General features: G+C 38.3%; 2 protein-coding genes across 4 annotated transcripts; both read right to left on the bottom strand.

The window, feature by feature from the left end:
* Positions 1 to 88: 88 nt before the first annotated feature.
* Positions 89 to 5,467, bottom strand: LOC141778460 (uncharacterized). The gene is made up of 8 exons (XM_074652751.1): positions 5,249 to 5,467; positions 5,029 to 5,104; positions 4,621 to 4,800; positions 4,432 to 4,530; positions 3,438 to 3,494; positions 2,808 to 2,963; positions 1,253 to 1,369; positions 89 to 630 (listed from the first exon to the last, which is right to left on the bottom strand). Exons 3-8 carry the CDS (start codon positions 4,789 to 4,791, stop codon positions 562 to 564), a joined length of 669 nt encoding a protein of 222 aa, XP_074508852.1. The 5' UTR covers positions 4,792 to 4,800; positions 5,029 to 5,104; positions 5,249 to 5,467; the 3' UTR covers positions 89 to 561.
* Positions 5,468 to 6,801: 1,334 nt separating this feature from the next.
* Positions 6,802 to 20,020, bottom strand: LOC141778459 (uncharacterized). Of its 3 annotated transcripts, none has more exons than XM_074652748.1 (7): positions 19,262 to 20,020; positions 10,543 to 10,719; positions 10,327 to 10,437; positions 9,546 to 9,602; positions 8,870 to 9,040; positions 7,775 to 7,885; positions 6,802 to 7,482 (listed from the first exon to the last, which is right to left on the bottom strand). In XM_074652748.1, exons 2-7 carry the CDS (start codon positions 10,708 to 10,710, stop codon positions 7,414 to 7,416), a joined length of 687 nt encoding a protein of 228 aa, XP_074508849.1. In that variant the 5' UTR covers positions 10,711 to 10,719; positions 19,262 to 20,020; the 3' UTR covers positions 6,802 to 7,413. The 3 variants fall into 3 exon arrangements, with proteins under 3 accessions (XP_074508849.1, XP_074508851.1, XP_074508850.1); XM_074652749.1 differs by lacking the exons at positions 6,802 to 7,482; positions 7,775 to 7,885; positions 8,870 to 9,040; ... (1 more) ...; positions 10,327 to 10,437; positions 10,543 to 10,719 and adding exons at positions 13,213 to 13,506; positions 13,779 to 13,889; positions 16,038 to 16,208; ... (1 more) ...; positions 17,285 to 17,395; positions 17,921 to 18,088 and having other exon boundaries at positions 19,262 to 19,996; XM_074652750.1 differs by lacking the exons at positions 6,802 to 7,482; positions 7,775 to 7,885; positions 8,870 to 9,040; ... (1 more) ...; positions 10,327 to 10,437; positions 10,543 to 10,719 and adding exons at positions 13,211 to 13,506; positions 16,038 to 16,208; positions 16,930 to 16,986; positions 17,285 to 17,395; positions 17,921 to 18,088 and having other exon boundaries at positions 19,262 to 20,002.
* Positions 20,021 to 20,829: the final 809 nt, after the last annotated feature.

Consider the following 20,829-nt stretch of genomic DNA (forward strand, 5'->3'; position numbering starts at 1 on the left):
TGTAGATGGGTGGGGCGGTCAGGTGACGGGGAAATGAGGGAAAGTCTGAGGGCATCTGGTGGATGGATGGAAAATGGCAATAATGAAGAGGCCTGGGGGATGGCGAATGTGGCTGGAGAGGACGGACAGAGTTGAGTCCACCATGCCATAGTGACACAATGTCATGACTGCTGCTCGGGGTATTTGAGGATGTGGAAAGTGTGGCTTAAGCCTATGGATCACTTCTTTCTTGAACTATTGTAAAAGATCTGGTACAAACGTTGTTGCTTTAAATGGTCAATACACTACAAACCTACACTCTCAGCCACCTCTTGTGGCATCTAGTATGCACACATAGTTTTGGTTTTATCTGCTGAGATTTTGAGATATCTAGCCTCCCCGATACAACCGAGGTGTCTCTTTGCACAAGTTTACTTTGAAAAATAATTCACAAGCTGATAGAAAAAATGAAACACAGACTGGAAAAAGTGTCCCTTTGTTATGAAGCAGTTTTGATTATTTGATTAAGTGTAAAATCACAAGTATTACAATAATTCATAGTCGTGCTTGCATGTGTTGATTTTAAGCGCCAGGACTGGTCAGGAGGACTTCCTTCAACTGTGGCTGCTGATATTCCACATATTTGCCACCCTGTTTGCACAGAAAAAAAGTTAACTTTAATAAAGCAAAAACAGGATAAAGTTGAGAATTACTCAAAGTGACTTTTTACTGAATTTAAAGCTGCAGTAGGCAGTATATATCTTTTGCATCATTGGGCAAAAATTCCATAATAACCTTTCAGCATATTGTAATTCAAGTGTTCTGAGAGAAAACTAGACTTCTGCTCCTCCTCATGGCTCTGTTAAGGCTTTAGAAAATCTAGCACGTGACGGGAGACTTTGACCAATCACAGGTCATTTCATTGAGAGAGCGTTCCTATTGGCTGTGCTCCGGTCATGTGACCGGAACTTGGTGTTCCTTCCTCGGCGTCTAAACCTTTCGCATTTCACAGCTAAACCGTGCACTACAAGATGATTCTGAAAACATTTGAGGCGAGAAATAGGCATTACAGTAACATAATATTGATTCATATTGGATCAGCGCAACCTAGTTTGACAGTTTGATCGGAGTTCACGACTGATTGACAGCTGTTGTTGCTGTTATTGCTGTTTGTACTACTGATACTTTGCTTCATTCTGAATATACCACCGAGCTGTCCTCTAATATTCATGTGGACTGTGTACATTTTGTGCATTGTCTTCTTGGTTCATACCTCTTCCTTCTTCCTGTTGACCACAGCCTTGATGCCCAGAGCGGTAAAGCTGATGCAGACACACAGCTGGAGAACAGCCATGATGATCATAGTGATGTCCATGGTTGTCAACAAACGCTGACAGAGACAAGAAATAAATTTTTTTTTAATTTGATTCGAAGGTGATTTAAATTTCACAAAAAATATTATGAGGTACAAACAAATGCAATACAGATATTCTAACACTGTGAAGGAAAGTCAGTTTTAAATGACATTATCAAGACTCCACTGAATGTAATATACTATAACATATAATGTATAACTGTGTTTTTAAGTTTAACATTAAAGGACAAGGCTGAAAAAATTCTACATTTCTGTCATTGTCAACAAATCCGATTTAAAGGACAACAATGAATAATTCCTCTGAGCTCCATTGTCGTCCATAAATTATTAAAGACATTAATCAGCAACAATAACCATGTTTACATGCACATTAATATTCCACTACAATTCAAAATATAACAATATTCTGAAGATGATAAGGGTCATGTAAACAGCATATTCCGTTTATATATTCTGAATAAGGCTCCAAATGGAGCATTTTCCGATAAAGACATGGGCTGATATTATCCAGGTTTTAGGAGCATTCTTTGTACATTCATACAGCGCATTCAGAATATGCGTCTCAGTCTGTGTTTTTACCACAGTTTGCGACTCACGGCCTCTTGCCTGTTTACAGCCAGCTCTGTGCGTTGAACACCTACTAAAAAGCTAACACTTTACAGAGATGCATGCCCAAAATAAAAGCCCACATTTTTGGTCAGAAGGAGAAACACACCGACTTCTAAACATTATGAAAGACTTGGATATCAACAGGTTTTTGGAAATGTGCAAATATCGCAACACCAACCTTCTCAAGAAGATGGCTGAAGGAATGAACGAGGGAGGCTGTGTTCGCACAGTCGAACAAGTCAGCCGCCGGTGGAAAACTTTGAAAAACATCTGAGTTAAACGGAGTATGCACAGCTGCATGGAATAATCATTTTCATTAGCTTAGCTTAGTAGGAATAATGGCTTTTTCAGAATTAGGGCAAAAAAATGAATATTTGTGCATGTAAACGTAGTCATTGTTACACTGGGTGAGATGTTCCTTCATTACCTTGAAAACACACTGTAGTTTATTTTGAATAAATCCCACATACAACATCCTGCTGCAGTAAATACTGTAGTTATACTCACTACTAGAGCACCAAATGTGTATTAATCCGCAGCTGAAAATAGTCCCCAACAAATGCTCTTTTAACTCCTCTTTGAGTTACGTTTGCCAAAATCTACAGTGCCCAGCTGTTACAGGAAATTGCTGAGCCTTTTTTCAAAATGAAATGTATTGTGCAGTTTTTAAGATCTATGACTTCAGTCGGAACGAATGAGTTTGGAACTGAGAGCCACAGACTGAGTTGAGAAGTTGTAAAGTATTGCGAGATGGACTAACAAGTTGTTGGTTTTGTTTTTTTATGGGGTTTGTTGAGGAAAATACAGAATAAAAACCAGTTTCATCCTTTAAAAGTATGCTTACCTGTAAGTAGTATGCCACATATTGGCAGTTATCCTCCGCAATGGGCCCGTCACACATCCTGGTGGCGGGGGCTCCTGCCAGGTCTACGGCAGTCTGCACAATACCAATAATGGCGAAGATAGATCCGACTATGTTCACTAACACAGCAAAGCCCACCTGAGAGGAAAGACTCAGTTATTCTTTTGACTTGTATGTTTTTACCCATTTCTTTCAATTTTGGTCTTCAGCCCTTTTCAGATATGGAATACATAACAATAATGGCTCCATCTATCTGTTAAAGTGACGTCTTTTTGTCATTCAGACATCGGTGTCTTTTACGTTAATATTCCTTACAGTTTCAGACGTGAGAGGACATTTATGGAAAGAGCCACAACACTTGCACGATATTTGGCACTATGGTGCACGAGAGGGTTAAAAATGTTATGATAGCTTTGATTTCACAAGCTGCACCACTAATGGATTTAACATTGAACAGTGAGTGACGCCTCAATGTAAACGCCTCTTTCACAGTGTTTCATGGTTTATTCAAGAGATGATGATTGAGATATTAAATTATTCCAGTAATCAATTCCCATCACCAATAACATGAAGGGTTCCATGTCTGAAAGGGTCTTTATAATTTATATTTACCAAGAGAAGAGAGCGGAACCGTCCGGCAAGAATGGACATGATTCCAGCTACGATGAACTGAAGAGAGGACAGCACAGTGAAATTAATAAAACATTAATGAATAATATTTTTTGTACAAGAAAGAAAAAAAATCGATGTAAAAAACATCAGGAAGGATCCTGCTTTTGTGATTGCACTCTATAGAAATCTAACTATAAAGCAAGCAATCCCTGTCTGTCTTTCTGTATGTCCTTTACATATTTGGAAAACCGATCATCCAGTCGACTTCAAACTTCCTCCCAAGGGAGGGTGGCGTTGAATGTGGTGCAATTTGACCAGATGGTGGCACTGTAACAATGAACATCACAACTTATGAACCGTAACTCTCAAAAAAAAATGTTTTCCTGGATTCTGTGGATCCAGCTAAACCACATACATTTACCTCTATATTGATTCACCACCATTTTGAATTTTGTCCAAATTTTGCTGCTACTCCTACAAATTTTGAGCAATCGTCAACCAATTTTGGTACAGAACATCTCTGGATCAAGTCGGAAATAGTCACTTCTTGTGAGCTCTAATGCTGTGGGAAAGGGGCGTATATTACAAACAATGTCATATCTCCTGAACGCTTTGTGCTATTGGATCCACATTTGGTGTAAATGTGTAGATATGATGTCTGAGTGATCACGGCAAATTTGGTGCCATTTGGCAAATATGTGGTGCTGTAGCAGCATCATCTAACCATAAAGGAAGGAATCTCTGTCTGTGTATGTACAGTATGTATGACTGTCCTTCGCGTATTTCGAGAACCATTCATCACATCAATTTCACACTTGGCGGGTGCGAGCAGCCATACTGCGTTTCTTGAGAGCGATGCAAGCTGCACTTCTGGGGGCCAAGCAATCGGTCTGTTCCGGACGGGCATGCGCTCCAAATTGGCACTGCACTATTATTAAATAAAAGAAATAAATATGCTCTCCAGGTAATATTAACACAACAATTTTATTTTTACCACGCCACCCAGCCAGTAAACAGCAAAATTGCCAGGCTTTATGTATGGTCGTCCTGGCCCAAGTCCGATGTTGAACAGGCCCACCATGATCTGTATAGTCTGGAAAAGATTCAAACAAGTAAATCTCATTGACTTATACTTGAATGTTTTAATACTTCACATGATTAAATATATATTAATTTCTCTCACCCCTAGAGCCGCAGTCACATTGGTCTGCATCAGCCCCTTGTACACTGAGCAGCACACCGGACTGTAGCAAAGAGTCTTGAGGATTTGACACAGCAGTGGTAATGTGCTCTCGCTGTCAGTCGGCACGGTGACCACAGTCACTCCCTTGTCTTTGACAACAGTGATGGTCATCTCTCACACCTGCAACATGACATGGCGATTTTGAGATGGGAAGGTTGGACAGATGGATAGATGTAGTACTTTACTAATCCCTACTGTTACAGCAGCCAAGTGAAACACAAATAAAGTAATAAAACCAAAAACAACTAAACTCTTAATATGTGTAAATATCCACAATTATATTGGCCGGTAATATTGTGTACATAATTAGTTCAAGTCTAGTGCAGTATATAAAGCAGGCTAGATTACTTTGTATTGGTACGGCAAGGTACAGCAACACTCGTGTGTTTGTTGAACAAAGAGTAAGTCTTATCTGTCTCAAAACCTGCAAAAATAAACAGTAAGTCACTGATATCTGTGAAAGGAATGTTTAGTTGAACGAAACTTCGCTTTTCAAATTGAATAAAAGAATCTTAAGCTTCAGAAGGAAAGAGATTATGGTCAGCATTTCATACAGAAAAACATACACCTTTCTGCTCTGAATCCTAAGAAGAGGGATTTTATACACATGTTGTCCGAGGTGACCAAAAGGCGAGGGGGGATTAACAAAGGCTGAGACCAAAAAGGAAGAGAGAGAGCTGAGATTCTTGAAGAAGTTGAGTTCCTGTGATAGTGAAGGTGTGACTCCCTGCTATAGGCTAGGCTCTCCTCACAGCAACTCACGAGACAGGGGTCTGATAATCTCTGTAAAGGCTCAACACAGGGGTTACATGGCGCTATTAACCTGCGTCTTGGGTGATCCAATCACAAGGGTTCGGGGGTTAGATTTGTCACGCAGAACCATCTGAGAAGCCATCACTGGAAAAGGGTACTTTCAAAAAAATTAATATTACTCTCGCATTGTGAGAGTATAGTCAAGAAATAAAGATCCCTGACTATAGCTTTGTGTCTGGTGTTATTCTAATGGCACCTGCCTACATACAAAATAATTTATAGCCTATAGGTTTTATATAGGTTTCGGTTCACGAACAGGTTTTGTCATTTGGACGGAGGGGAGTTCAGTTTCCCAGAAAGTGCTGCACCTCCTTGTGTTTGCCATCTCAACCTCTCATCTGAAAGCTAACGCACAAAAAAGCATCTAATAAAAGCTTTCTCAAAAATGAGGAATCAGGGTCTTGAATATCAACCAACAACACACATAAAAATCCAATCCAATCTTATTTATAAAGCACATTTAAAAACAACAAAAGTTGACCAAAGTGCTGTACAATTATACATAAAAAACATAAAAAACAACAAAATAAAACGCTAAGACCAACTTAAAACCAACAGGACATTAAAATAATAAAAGCGTTAAGACCAATAGGAAAGGAAAAAGGATTAAAATAGTCAACTCTTATGCCGAGCCAAAAGCCACAGCCAAAATTATTAAAAATGGAAAGTTTATATAAATAAATAAAATAAATCAAGTTTATGTTCAAATAATTATCTTTTGCAAACCGTAAAAAAACATGAACAAGATATTCATATAACCAGTTCATAACGTTGTCTTATTATAAAGTTCAAATTATTATGAATTATTTGTTTTTGTGTGTGCAGAGAACTCACCTGGTTTGTGGCTACAGACTCACTGTAACTGCATCAGTCTGGTTTACTGAAGGTGTGACTTCAGGTAGCTGCAACAAAACTGATACTCCCTATTGCTCGTTTGATTTCTTCAAAATAAAAGCATCCATACCAAAATGATGTCTCAAAATGTATTTAGCACAATAAAAAACCCAGAATAATCATAATAAAATAATAAAAGCAGTGGAAGAAGAACTGATTAGATCCTTTATTTAAAAGTATCAACACCACAATGGAAGTATATATTATAGTAGTAACATACCTACTGTATGCACATAGTTTTGGGGTTTATCTGCTGAGATTTTGAGATATCTGGTCTCCCCAATACAAATGAAGTGAATGGAGTTTCATTTTAGAGAAAAATTTACAGAAATAGAAAAACTCAACAGCAGAGTCTCTTTGGATAGTTTTCACCATTTTACATGTTTTTATTCAATCAAGTTTACTTTCAACACTCTGTGAAAGGGTTAAAGTTGTAAGACAAAAACAGAACAACTCCCAGACCGGACAACGCCGTGGTAGCGATCCGTCAATCACAAGGTAGCCACGCCCTAAAGCATCCCCTGCTTTATGGTCTATTTGACTCTAAATGGGACCATAGTTTACTAAATGAACATCATGCTGTATTGAAGAAGATTTGAAACTAGCGATTGAGATCATAAACTCATGTTTACAATGTTTACTGAGGTAATAAATCAAGTGAGAAGTAGGCTCATTTTCTCAAAGACTTCTATACAATCTGACTTTTGCAACCAGAGGAGTCGCCCCCTGCTGGCTGTTAGAAAGAATGCAGGTTTTAGCATTGGCTTCATTTCTCAGACCCAGAAGTAGCCCACTGGTTTTCTCATTTATTCACATGGTAGATCACAGAAAGAAGTTATAAAAGAACACAACAGCAACCTCTAGTGTTCGTAATAAGTGTCACAGGAGTAGAAGTGGAAGTCAGGCGCTGTAGTGCTTATAGCGACCGATAACACCTATTTAATGGCTTGCAAATCGGGTGATTATTTTCAGTAAGTGACAATTACAATAATTCATAGTCATAAGCTTCCATGTGTTTAGTTGATTTTAAGCACCAGGAATGGTCAGGAGGACTTCCTTCAACTGTGGCTGCTGATCTTCAACATCGTTGTGAAACTGTTTGCACAGAAAAAAAAAAAGTTAACTTTAATAAAGCAAAAACAGGATAAATTTGAGAATTACTCAAAGTGACTTTTTACTGAACTTAACACTGCAAATATGAAATACTGCACCAGAAATGCGGCTACTGTAAATGCATCTGTACTACAATAACTATTGCTGTTATTCCTACTGCTACTGCAGCAGGACTAATACACCTGCTCATCTTTCTGAATATACCGCCACCCAGCTGTCCTCTAATATTCATGTGGACTGTGTACATTTTGTGCATCGTCTTCTTGGTTCATACCTCTTCCTTCTTCCTGTTGACCACAGCCTTGAAGCCCAGAACAGCCAAGCGGATGCAGACACACAGCTGGAGAACAGCCAGGACGATCATAGCGATGTCCATAACTGTCAACTAGGGTTGTAAAAGTATGAGATTTTCACGGTACAATAACCATCCCAGAGTCATCATCAGACTGTCGTCTCCAACTAAATCTCAGCCTATAGATCAAACAGTTGGCTATTAACACGGTTATTTACAGACAATAATATGTATAGATGTCTGGATAAGCAATATCCGGCCATTGTGTTGGACGGGGGAAGACTGAAGGGACATGGCGGCGATCAACCTTCATTTATTAATAATTATTAGACATGTGTATAAAACAAGGTTTGTTTAACAAGAGATGAATGGATACGACCTTGCCAAAATTACAATCCAAACATACGGCAAATTGCATTGACGTCTACTGGATCTTCTGTTTTCTTTCCCTCAAAAGGGGGTGCGGCCTTGTCTGTTTGCGAAGTACCTGTATGAACCGGTCTGGTGTATAGATGTATAACGAGAACGGAGCTGACGGGAGAGCTAACGATGGACTTGGCAAAGTTAACGGAAGTATGCACGTGTTTTCTCAATATTGGTGATGGAGACCAAGACTACGGTCTCCCCCGCGTCCTCCGACCGCGGCCAACACTGTTTTGCAAGACGGGCTTTGCGGTTTTGGTGCTTCCGTGTAGTTTGTGTTGGAGTCTTGTCTGAACAGCGTAGCCACACGCGGGCGCGCATGGGACACCGACACGCAATGATTTATACGTGTAAAAAGTTACAAACAGTCCCTTTAACTCGTCTTTGAGTAACGTTTGCTAAAATCTACAATGCCCAGCTGTTTAAGGAAATTGCTGAGCCATTTCTTTTTAAATCAAACTATGAATTTGTGGGCAGTTTTTAAAGAATTATGTCTTCAGTAGGAACAAATGAGCTTACAGCTGAGAGCCACAGACTGGGTAGAGAAGTTGGAAAGTATTGAGAGACGGAGTAACATTTTGTTGGTTTTCTTTTTTCATAGAATTTTTTTGACAATAAGAAAAATACAGCTTCATCCTTTAAAAATATGCTTACCTGTAAATAGTACATCATATATCCACAGTTGTTTTTATAAGTATCAGTAAGGTAAATCATCCAGGTACACATCTTGGTGTCAGGGACAGCTGCCAGGTCTACGGTATACAGCACAAAGCCAATAAAGGCGAAGATAGATCCGACTATGTTCACAAACACAGCAAAGCGAACCTGAGAGGAAAGACTCCATTATTCGTTTGACTTGTACGTTTTTACACATTTCTTTCAATGTTGGTCTTCATATCTTTTCAGATAAGGAATACATAACAATACTGGCTTCATCCATCTGTTATGTTTTTTTATGTTTTAGACATTTGTGTCTTTTACGTTAATTTTCCTTACAGTTTCAGACATGAGAGGACATTTATGGAAAAAAGCCACAAAGCTTGCGTGATATTTTAGATATGTTGTGATAGCAAGAAAGAACAATGTTCTTTGTTCTTTGACAACCTGCATCACTAATGGATTTAATGTTGAGTGAATGACACTCCCCTCCACTGCTCACAGTATATCCTCTAACATGTTCACATCAATTTCATCATTTAATGTTAAGTTAACTAAATCTGCTGTCTGTTTTATAATATCCCACAGAATGAAAGGTGAAAATATTATGTTAAATTCTATCAACCATAACATAAAGGACTCATGTCTGAATCGGCCTTTAGGCTTTACTTACCAAGCAAAGAGATGGGAACCGGTCGGCAGCAAGGGACACGATTCCAGCTACGATGAACTGAAGAGAGGAAATAAGATAAGAAAAATAAATAAAAAATCTATGAAATACCAGGAATATTTCTATAAATGATTTCTCATTAAGCAATGTTATTCTCTAGAATCAATCAATGACGTTATCCTTTTATGTTTGTTTATTTATTTATTTACATTTGTATTAATTCCCTTATTTATTTACTCTTCTGTTTAGTTTTTCCTTTTTATTTATTTCTGTATTTATTTTCATTAATTCTTTAATTGTTATTATTATTTTTTTCTATTGTCTTTTATTTATTTTATATTTAAATGTATGTATTTAATGCTAGCTGGTCGCAAAGGAGGCTAAATAATCATGATCAAATATTTTAATCAATTGACAGCCCTAGTATTTATGCATTTATTTATTTATGCACGATTTTCCCTTTGCATTTCACCCCTTATTTATTCCCCCAAACTTATTTATTTCTGTATTCTTTTCTTTATACATTTCTTTTCACATTTATTTATGCTCATTAAGCAATGTTATTCTCTAGAATCAGCAGATGTCATTATCCTTTTAGGAAATCCTTCGGCCACAAAATCATTTGAATGCATTTTTAAAAACTTCTGGTATTTGTGTCTGTTTGGTGAAACATTACAAAAACATCGAGAAAAATCCTGATTTTGCCATCGTACTCATTAGTCATATTAAACAAAAGAAATAGATATGTTCAAGGTAATATCAACATAACAATGTTATTTTTTACCACGCCACCCAGCCAGTAAGCAGCTCCCATGCTGGTCAGATCCCAAGAAGACATGTATACTCGTCCTGGCCCAAGTCCGATGTTGAACAGGCCCACCATGATCTGTATAGTCTGTAAACAGATTCAAAACAATGAAATCTCATTGTTTTATACTTGAACATATAAAGACCACCACTTAATACTGCACATGACTAAATACATTTTAATTTCTCTCACCCCTAGAGCTGCAGTCATATTGGTCTGCATCAGCCCCTTGTACACTGAGCACATCAGACTGCAGCAAAGATCCTTGAGGATTTGACACAGCGGGGGCAACATGCTCTCGCTGTCAGTCGCCATGGTGACCACGGTCACTCCCTTGTCTTTGACAACAGTGATGGTCATCGCTCACACCTGCAACATGATATATGGAGATATTGAGATGGGAAGGTTGGACAGATGGATTGCAGCCAAGTGACACATAAATAAAGTGATAAAAACATAAACAACTCAAATCTTAACTATAGAAACTGATCTAAAAATAAAACTAGGGCAGTACTCTCAACTTTAAATATACACAGTGAAACAAAGACATAAAACGACAACAGAGACACTCGAAACAGCTGAAAAGAGACGGATTACTGTAAATGAAAACAAGTGAACGTAGTGGACTCACTAAATAGCATTTACAGCTACATCAACCAGCACTTACTTGAGATATTTAACACCTGTGATTCGGTGCACAATGAGTAAGGCATTATTATGTTAAATGTAGCCAAGTGGAAAATATGATGTGAATATATTCACACTTAAGTTACTTGATGGCACTGTGCCTTTTCAGGTATAGACCCAGTGGTTTGTGGACTACGGTTTTGAAGCCTCGAGTTTGGCATTTTGGTCGTCGACATCTTGTTTTTTTGCAACCAGAAGTGACATGAGAGGGTGGAGCTAAGTACAACTAAACGGCGACCAAAATGTTATAATAAACTTTAATGAACTGAAAACACACTGTGAAAGGCTTAAAGCTCTAAGATAAAAACATGGTCAACTCCCAGACCGGACAACGCCATGGTAGCGACCTGTCAATCACAAGGTAGCCCCGCCCTAAAGCATCCCCTGCTTTAATAATTTACTAAATGAACATCATGCTGTATTGAAGAACACTTGAAACTAGCGATTGAGATCATAAACTCATGTTTACAATGTTTACTGAGGTAATAAATCAAGTGAGAAGTAGGCTCATTTTCTCATAGATTTCTATACAATCAGACTTCTTTTTGCAACCAGAGGAGTCGCCCCCTGCTGGCTGTTAGAAAGAATGCAAGTTTAAGGCATTTCCGCATTGGCTTCACTTTTCTGAACCCAAGTTTGCCGCCTGGTAGGCATTGCCCCTTTCAGGTCGTGTCTAGAAGGTAACCCACGAGTTGGGAAACTCTCGTGAGATGGTTAAGGTTGGACATGGACCTTGAATAGTTAAGGTTAGAATAGTTGTCGGGCTTCGAGAGTTTTTGCAGGTCAAAGTTCAATGCGCAATGTTATGACAAAGTAGTATGTTCCAATTGTATGCATACTGCAAGCTGATACATACTTTGAAAGCACATTATACGTACTAAAAGTAAAAAAGAGAAAGTATGCGAAGTGGAACGCAGCCTTTCCCAGAAAGTGCATTGCTTCCCTCCCTTGTGTTTGCCATCTCAACCTCTTATCGTAAAGCTAACACACAAAGAAGGATCTAATAAAAGCTTTCACTAAAATGAGGAAGGTTTTGAATGTCACCCAACAACACACACACACACATAAAAACTATTAAAAATGGAAAGTTTATATGAATAAATAAAATAAAATAAATGAAGTTGATGACATCTTTCTTTCCGTAACTCTCTTACAGACCGTAAAAACATGAACAAAATATCCATATAACCAGTTCAGAGCTCAATAAACAGGTTGTCTTATTGGTGAATTGATTATTATAAAGTTCAAATTATTATGAATTATGCGTTTTTGTGTGTGCAGAGAACTCACCTGGTTCGTTGCTACAGACTCACTGTAACTGCATCAGTCTGGTTTACTGAAGGTGTGAGTTCAGGTAGCTGCAACAAAACTGATACTCCCTGTCGCTCATTTAATTTCTTCAAAATAAAAGCATCCTTACCAAAGTGATCTCTCTTGGTTTGTATTTTGCACAAATAAATGAAAAATTAGCAGTGGCAGAAGATCCTTTACTTTAGTAAAAGTAGCAACATCACAATGTAAGTATATATTATAAGTAACAGACCAATGCACATGGAAGGAGGTATTGTTTTTACCGGCGTTGGTCTGTTTGCGGGATTACTCCAAAAGCTTGCGATGGATTTAAATGAAATTTTTTGGAGGGGTGGAGTGTAGCACAATGAACAATCCATTAGATGTTGGTGGCGATCCGGATCATGATCCGGATTCAGGAATGTTTTTAAGGATTCCGATCAGCCTGAGCATTAAAACCACAGGGTTTAAAACATGCACAGTGTAACTGATGACGCGTTGATGACGCGTAACACCGCCTCCTTCTGAGAGCAGGAGCTGCTGTCCGTCCGCGGTGAGAAAGAACAAAGCGGTAGCTAACGGGATGACAGACAACATAGTGTAACGTTATACGGACATAACAAGGCTGCTGAATGAGAGAGGCATCCGCCGATATGTTACACGGAAACACACTGTGTTAATAATAAGCCGACCACCTCACGGTACCGCCAGCTGTGATCTGTGATCTGTTTTTAAAGTCACGCACCTTGGCGGAGGTTTGCGCTCTCCGAGTGCCGTTCTAGTTTGGGTTTAATCTGCTGAGATTTTTAGATATCTGGCCTCCCCGATACAACTGAAGTGAATGGAATTTCATTAGTGAAAAATTACAACTCAAAAACTCAACAGTAGTCTCTTTGGACAGTTTCACCAATTTACATATTTTTATTCAATAAAGTTTACTTTGAAAAATAATTCACAAGCAGATAGAAAAGAAAGTTTAAACACAGACACAGACTGGAAAAATGTGTAGTTTTGATATCAGGCAGTTTTGATTATTTTCAGCGAGTGAGTGTAAAAGCATAAAAGTATTACAATGAATCATAAGCTTCCATGTGTTTAGTGGAATTGATTTTAAGCACCAGGACTGGTCTGGAGGACTTCCTTCAACTGTGGCTGCTGATCTTCAACATCTTTGACATCCTGTTTGCACAGAAAAAAAAAAGTTAACTTTAATAAAGCAAAAATAGGATTAAGTTTAATACATTCAATGCGACTTTTTACTGAATTTAATACTGCAAATATTAAATACTGCACCAGAAATGCAGCTCAATGTATCCCTGCTGTTATTCCTACTGCTACAGCTGTTATTACTGCTAGTACTACTAATACTTTGCTTCACCTTTCTGAATATACCACACAGTTTCGTTCATGTGGACTGTATACATTCTGTGCATTGTCTTCTTGGTTCATACCTCTTCCTTCTTCCTGTTGACCACAGCCTTGACGCCCAGAGCAGTAAAGCTGATGCAGACACACAGCTGGAGAACAGCCAAGATGATCATAGTGATGTCCACGGTTGTCAACTAGGGTTGTAACAATATGAGATTTTCACGATGACATAAGCATCTCAGAAAATATCACAGTTTCACGGTATTACACTATTATTATTATTATTATTAGTAGTAGTAGTAGTGACGGTTACAATGACCCTTAAAAGTCCCATATAGTAAAAAGTGAGATTTTCATGTCTTTTATATTATAAAGCAGATTTAAGTGCGATATAAATATTGTTAAACCATCAAAATGCTCAATATACGGAGAAATATACACCCCGTATTCAGAAATTGTGCGTTTGAAACAAGCCGCTAGGATTTCTGTCCTTTTGTGATGTCACAAATGTACAATATTTAGACCATTTCACAGTTTTAAACATAAACATTCTAAATATGTCCCAGTTTATTTCCCGTTGCAGTGTATGTGAATGACATTAGCTGACAGGAAGTAAACATGGACCCAAGCTGTTGCCTAGCAACGCAATTCTGTTGAAATTCCGTTGGAATTCACTAAAACGGAGCGTTTCAGACAGAGGGTAAATACAGGTATATTCAGACAGACAGTATGAGGAAAATTATGTTGTTTTATTAACATTACAGCATGTAAATATGTTCTAGTAGAAACACAAAATACAAGTATGAACCTGAAAATGAGCACGATATGGGACCTTTAAGGGAGTGAGAACAGAATAATAATAATAATATAAACATGTAACTATAATATGTTATATAACTAAACCTTGTTAGATTACATTTTTGCAGCACTATAACATGTTAAATTAACTACTAAATTAAAAATAACAGCAGCTGTGAACTTTTGAAATAATGTCCTATGATTATTAACAATTAACTACTGTGGGTGTGCAGCCAGACTGCTCCTGTCTATACCTTTAACTCACATTTATATCATTTTCTTTCCAATAACCAAATGTACACGGTATGATAACCGTCAACTTTCATACCACAGTACGCTGTTACAACCCTACTGTCAACAAACACTGATATAGACAAGAAATAAATAAGAGATAATTGGATTTGATTCAAAGACTATTTAAATTTCACAAAAAATAAGTATTATTGATTTATGAGGTACAAACAAATGCAATGCAAACAAACTGTAAACACACTGCTACACCTACGTTCACAGCTAGAACGTCACCAACAACCTCACACTCACCGCCAACACACGGTCTGTTGGAAACTCGCTAAAGTTACGCAGACTACGTGTGCGGTGGCGAGCACGAAGTCTTCAGCAATGCTAGAGCTGCTAACGTAGCACAAATACACACTGTTTGTTGGTCACTCGCTAAAGTTATGCCGGGCAGACAAAGTATCGTTCCGCCGGGCAGACACACAGCTGACAACCTGCTAAACTAAACTAAATGTGCGGTGGAGACTTTTACTGGGAAAGTGGCTGCATGTCCGCGACACTACACGCAGCATCGTAGCTGCTAAGTTAACGCTTCCGGACGGTGAACTGGGGACTCCCGTCAACGAATATCTGTTGTGCTCCTGCAGCTGGTGCATCGCTGCATGCGAGGCACAAATCTTGTCGGTTAACAGTTAATAGTCGGTTAACGAGGGTCGGTTATTGGTTAAGAAAATTTTTCAAAATGAGCATCCCTAGTAGCCATCAAGTTCAAAAAGCTCATCCACATTGTTGAACCACTGTTGTCTTACGGCAACACGTCACCTCGCCATATTTCAGAACGAGACTTTTCCTTGTGCGAGACTCTTTCCATAATGTCAGACACTTATAATAACAATCAGAGTCTGTCATGGTAAAAACAAGCACTTTTAGTGGACGTAAATGACGATGCCAGCTTGCCCCAATAGGATTACATTACAGCCTGTGAGATGCTGCCGTCTACAGCGCTCTCCTTCATTACTGGACCAATTTCAGAAATTGTTGTCCCCATTAGTCAGTTAGACACAAAGACATAAGAAAATAGGGTCCAGGTTGAAAATTACAGAAGTTGCCCGTTATCTCCTCTTTGAATAACGTTTGCTAAAATCTACAGTGCCCAGCTCTGTAAGGAAATTGCTAGGTTGAGAAGATGGAAAGTATTGAGAGGCGGACTAACACGTTGTTGGTTTTCTTTTTTTTTTTAATGGGGTTTGTTGATAATAAAAAAACATACAGCATAAAACCAGCTTCATCCTTCCATCCATGCTTACCTGTAAATAGTATGCCACATATCCACAGTGGCTATTATACATATCAGAAATGTAACTCCTCCAGTTACACATCCTTTCGGCAGGTAGAGCTGCCAGGTCCTTGGCATACGGCTCAATACCAAGAATGGCCAAGGTAGATCCGACTATGTTCACAAACACAGCAAAGCCCACCTGAGAGGAAAGACTCCATTATTCTTTTGACTTGTATGTTCCAACACATTTCTTTTTTTTGTCATGCAGAAATCGTTTTTTAATTAACGTTAATGTTCCTTACGGCTTCATTCAGACACAAGCGGACATTTACATTATGGAAAAGAGCCACAATGCTTGCACAATATTTGGCCCGATGCACAAGAGGGGGAGTTTGCATGTTCTCCCCGTGTTAGCGTGGGTGTTCTCCGACTTCTCCGGCTTCATCCCACAGTCCAAAGACATGCAGGTTAATTGTTGACCCTAAATTTGCCCGTAGGTGTGAATGTGAGCGTGAACGGTTGTCTGTCTCTTTGTGTCAGCCCTGTGATAGTCTGGCGACCTGTCCAGGGTGTAGCCCGCCTTCGACCAATGTCAGCTGGGATCGGCTCCAGGATGCACAAGAGGGTTAAAAATGTTTTAATAGCAAGAAAGAACAGTGTTCTCTGTTCTTTCATAACCTGCATCACTAATGGATTCAACGTTGAAGAGTGAGTGACGCTCAGCCCCGGCTTCTCGCCGTGAATCCACTAATAGTCACATCAATTTCATCATTAAACGTTACAAAATCTGCTATCTGTTTTACAATAGCCAACAGAATGAAAAATCTAATTATGATAAATTCCCATCACCCAGTGAAAATCATAGGTGGCTTCATCTGTAAAGGGATGCATGTCTGAAAGGGCCTTTGGTTTTTACTTACGAAGCAAAGAGAGGGGAACCGGCCGGCAAGAAGGGACACGATTCCAGTTGCGATGAACTGAAGAGAGGACATAAGATTAGAAAAATAAATCAGAAATCTACGTAAAATCAGAAATATTCCTCATCAAGCAATGTTATTTTCTAGAATCAGTAGATGTTGTTATTCTTTTATGAAATCCTTCGGCCATAAAATCCTATGACTGCATTTTAAAAAGTTCTGGTAATTGTGTCTGTTTGGTTTAATATTACAAAAACTTCAAGAAAAATCCTGATTTTGCCATCGTACTCTATAATGATGTTTTTTTTTAATACGTATGTTCTCAAGGTGATATTAACACACAACAATATCACTTTACCCCACCACCTAGCCAGTAAGCAGCTCCCATGCTGGTCAGATCCCCAGGATACATGTTTGCTCGTCGGGGCCCAAGTGCGATGTTGAACAGGCCCACCATGATCTGTATAGTCTGTAAAAGATTCAAAACAATGAAATCTCATTGTTTTATACGTGAACTTCTAAACATCTTAAGACCACCACTTGAAGGTGAAGTAAAGGCGAGATTGGAGAAAATCTGATTTAAAAAAGATATTTTTATAAAACAGTCGCTATGTCCTGACAGTAGTACATGAGAGAGGTAATCTGAATATTTCTTTTCAGAAACATCTTGTAGTGTGCTGTTTAGCTGTAAAATGAGTTTGTGACCCGGCAGCCATGTTGAGATCAGTTGAGGAAATACCAAGCACCGCCCACCAACCGGAGCAAACTTCCTCATTTTAAAGCTAAACAGTACACTACAAGATGTTTCTGAAAACATCTGAAGAGAGAAATATGCATTACAGTAACATAATATTGATTCATATCTGATCAGCGCTGCCTAGTTTGACTGTTAATTGGAGCTCACGAGTGATTGACAGGTGCCTCTGTTGAATGAACAGCCAATAGGAACGCTCTCTCTCTCTGAAATGACCTGTGATTGGTCAAAGTCTCTCACCCCTAGTGCTGCAGTCACATTGGTCTGCATCAGCCCCTTGTACACTGAGCAGCAGCAAAGAGTCTTGAGGATTTGACACAGCTTTGGTGACGTGCTCTCGCTGTCAGTCGCCATGGTGACCACAATCACTCCCTTGTCTTTGACCACAGTGATGGTCATCTCTCACACCTGCAACATGATATGGACATTTTGAGATGGAAGGTTGGACAGATGGATAAATGCAGTACTTTACTAATACAAACTGTTACAGCAGCCAAGTGACACACAAAGAAATAAAAACATAAATAACAAAAAATCTTGACTAGAAACTGAACTAAAACTATAGGGCAGTACGCTCAACTCTAAATATACACAAAGAAACAACGAGAGACATACATACCCATACTACCCTACCAGTTAGTATGCCAGAAAAAGATAGTATGTCCCAATACACAGTATGTCAAATGCAGTATGCCAAAAATACCAGGATGTCCTATACTGCATCCCGTGAAATTTTTGCAGTATGCAAGCTAGCGTGCTTTTTTCTGTCTATTCTGACCCACAATCCTCTGTGTAGCAGATATATGAGCAAGAGGGTAAAAGTTCAAGGGCAAAGTTATGACGAAGTAGTATGTCCCAATTGTATGGATACTGCATATCACAGTAGGAACTTTTTAAAGGTCCCATATTATAAAAAAGTGAGATTTTCATGTTTTTTTATTATAAAGCAGGCTTAAGTCCTATATAAATACTGTGAAAGTATCGAAACACTCAATCCACAGGGAAATACACACAGCCCGTATTCAGAAACTCAGGTATATTCAGGCCGACAGTATGAGGAAAATAAAGCTTTTTTTTAACTTTACAGCATGTAAATATGTTCTACTAGAAACACAAAATACAAGTATGAACCTGAAAATGAGCATGATATGGAACCTTTAAGCGCAGCTGTAGTACGTACTAAAAGTAAAAAAGAGAAAGTATGCGATGTGGAACGCAGCCTTTCCCAGAAAGTGCATTGCTTCCCTCCCTTGTGTTTGCCATCTCAACCTCTTATCGTAAAGCTAACACACAAAGAAGGATCTAACAAAAGCTTTCACTAAAATGAGGAATCAAGGTCGACCAACAACACACACATAAAAACTATTAAAAATGGAAAGTTTAAATGAATAAATAAAATAAAATAAATGAAGTTGATGACATTTTTCTTTCCGTAACTCTCTTACAGACCGTAAAAACATGAACAAAATATCCATGTAACCAGTTCAGAGCTCAATAAACAGGTTGTCTTATTGGTGAATTGATTATTATAAAGTTCAAATTATTATGAATTATGCGTTTTTGTGTGTGCAGAGAACTCACCTGGTTCGTGGCTACAGACTCACTGTAACTGCGTCAGTCTGGTTTACTGAAGGTGTGAGTTCAGGTAGCTGCAACAAAACTGAACAAAACCTGTCGCTCATTTCATTTCTTCAAAATAAAAGCATCCTTACCAAAGTGATCTCTCTTGGTTTGTATTTTGCACAGATAAACGAAAACTTAGCAGTGGCAGAAGATCCTTTACTTTAGTAAAAGTAGCAACATCACAATGTAAGTATATATTATAAGGAACAGACCAATGCACATAGTTTGGGTTCAATCTGCAGAGATTTTGAGATATCTGGTCTCCCCAATACAACTGAAGTGTGTTTCATTAGTGGAAAAAAACTCAACAGTAGAGTCTCTTTGGACAATTTACATAATTTTACAGGTTTTTATTCAAGAAAAAATAATGTACAAGCAGATAGAAAACAATTAGGCACATATACAGACTGGAAAAAAAAGAAAGTGTCCTTGTGATATCAAGCAGTTTTGATTATTTTCAGGAAGTGAGTGTAAAAGCACAAGTATTATAATAATTCATAAGCTCCAATGTGTTGAATTGAATTGATTTTAAGTAGGGCTGTCAATCGATTAAAATATTTAATCACAATTAACCGCATGATTGTCAATGATTAATCACGATTAACATTTGTTATCTGTTCAAAATGTACATTAAAGGAAGATTTGTCAAGTACTTAATACTCTTATCAACATGGGAGTGGGCAAATATGCCTGCCATATGAAAATGTATGTATATATTTATTATTGGAAATCAATTAACAACACAAAACAATGACAAATATTGCCGTCATCAGGACCAGAGTCTCGTTCTCACTGAAACAACTCCAGGACGAGGTTCCTGTGTGAGCTTGAAGAGAATCAATTTGATGTAAGAAGCTACAAGAAGCTACTAATCTCTAACAGCAGATTTATTTCACCGTCATTTGACTACCATGACATGCTTATTTTTTATTCTCTGTGGCTGTCAGGAAACATTTCAGGCTGAAAGGAACTGAAATAATCAGTTAGTGATGAGCTGCTGCAGAGTTGAACTGAATACACGTTGCTCTGTGTAAAGAGTGTCAGCGATTGTTACTGTTAGATCAGTTTTGCTTGTAGTCTTTAAGCCGATTTATTGAGCAGCTGAAGTGGAGTCAGATGATTTATATCTGTGAAACTGTTGGTCAAGCGCAGCCTTCAGACCAGAACAATGGACAGTTTATTTTCCTTTTTCATGGCTGTCGAACGAGTTCTACACATGGATTTATACATGAATCTCATAACTATAGTTGAATATTTATTTGGGCTGTCAGACGATTCAAATATTGAATGTTTTAATCTGTTCAAAATGTACCTTAAAGGGAGATTTGTCAAGTATTAAATACTCTTATCAACATGGGAGTGGACAAATATACTGCTTTATGTAAATGTATGTATGCATTTATTAATGAAAATCAATTAACAACACAAAATAAATGACAAATATTGTCCAGAAACCCTCACAGGTACTGCATTTAGCATAATCCTAACATGGCAAACTGCAGCCCAACAGGCAACAACAGCTGTCA

Source organism: Sebastes fasciatus, chromosome 12 (assembly GCF_043250625.1).
Source record: "Sebastes fasciatus isolate fSebFas1 chromosome 12, fSebFas1.pri, whole genome shotgun sequence".
In the NCBI taxonomy this organism is placed as follows: Eukaryota; Metazoa; Chordata; class Actinopteri; order Perciformes; family Sebastidae; genus Sebastes; species Sebastes fasciatus.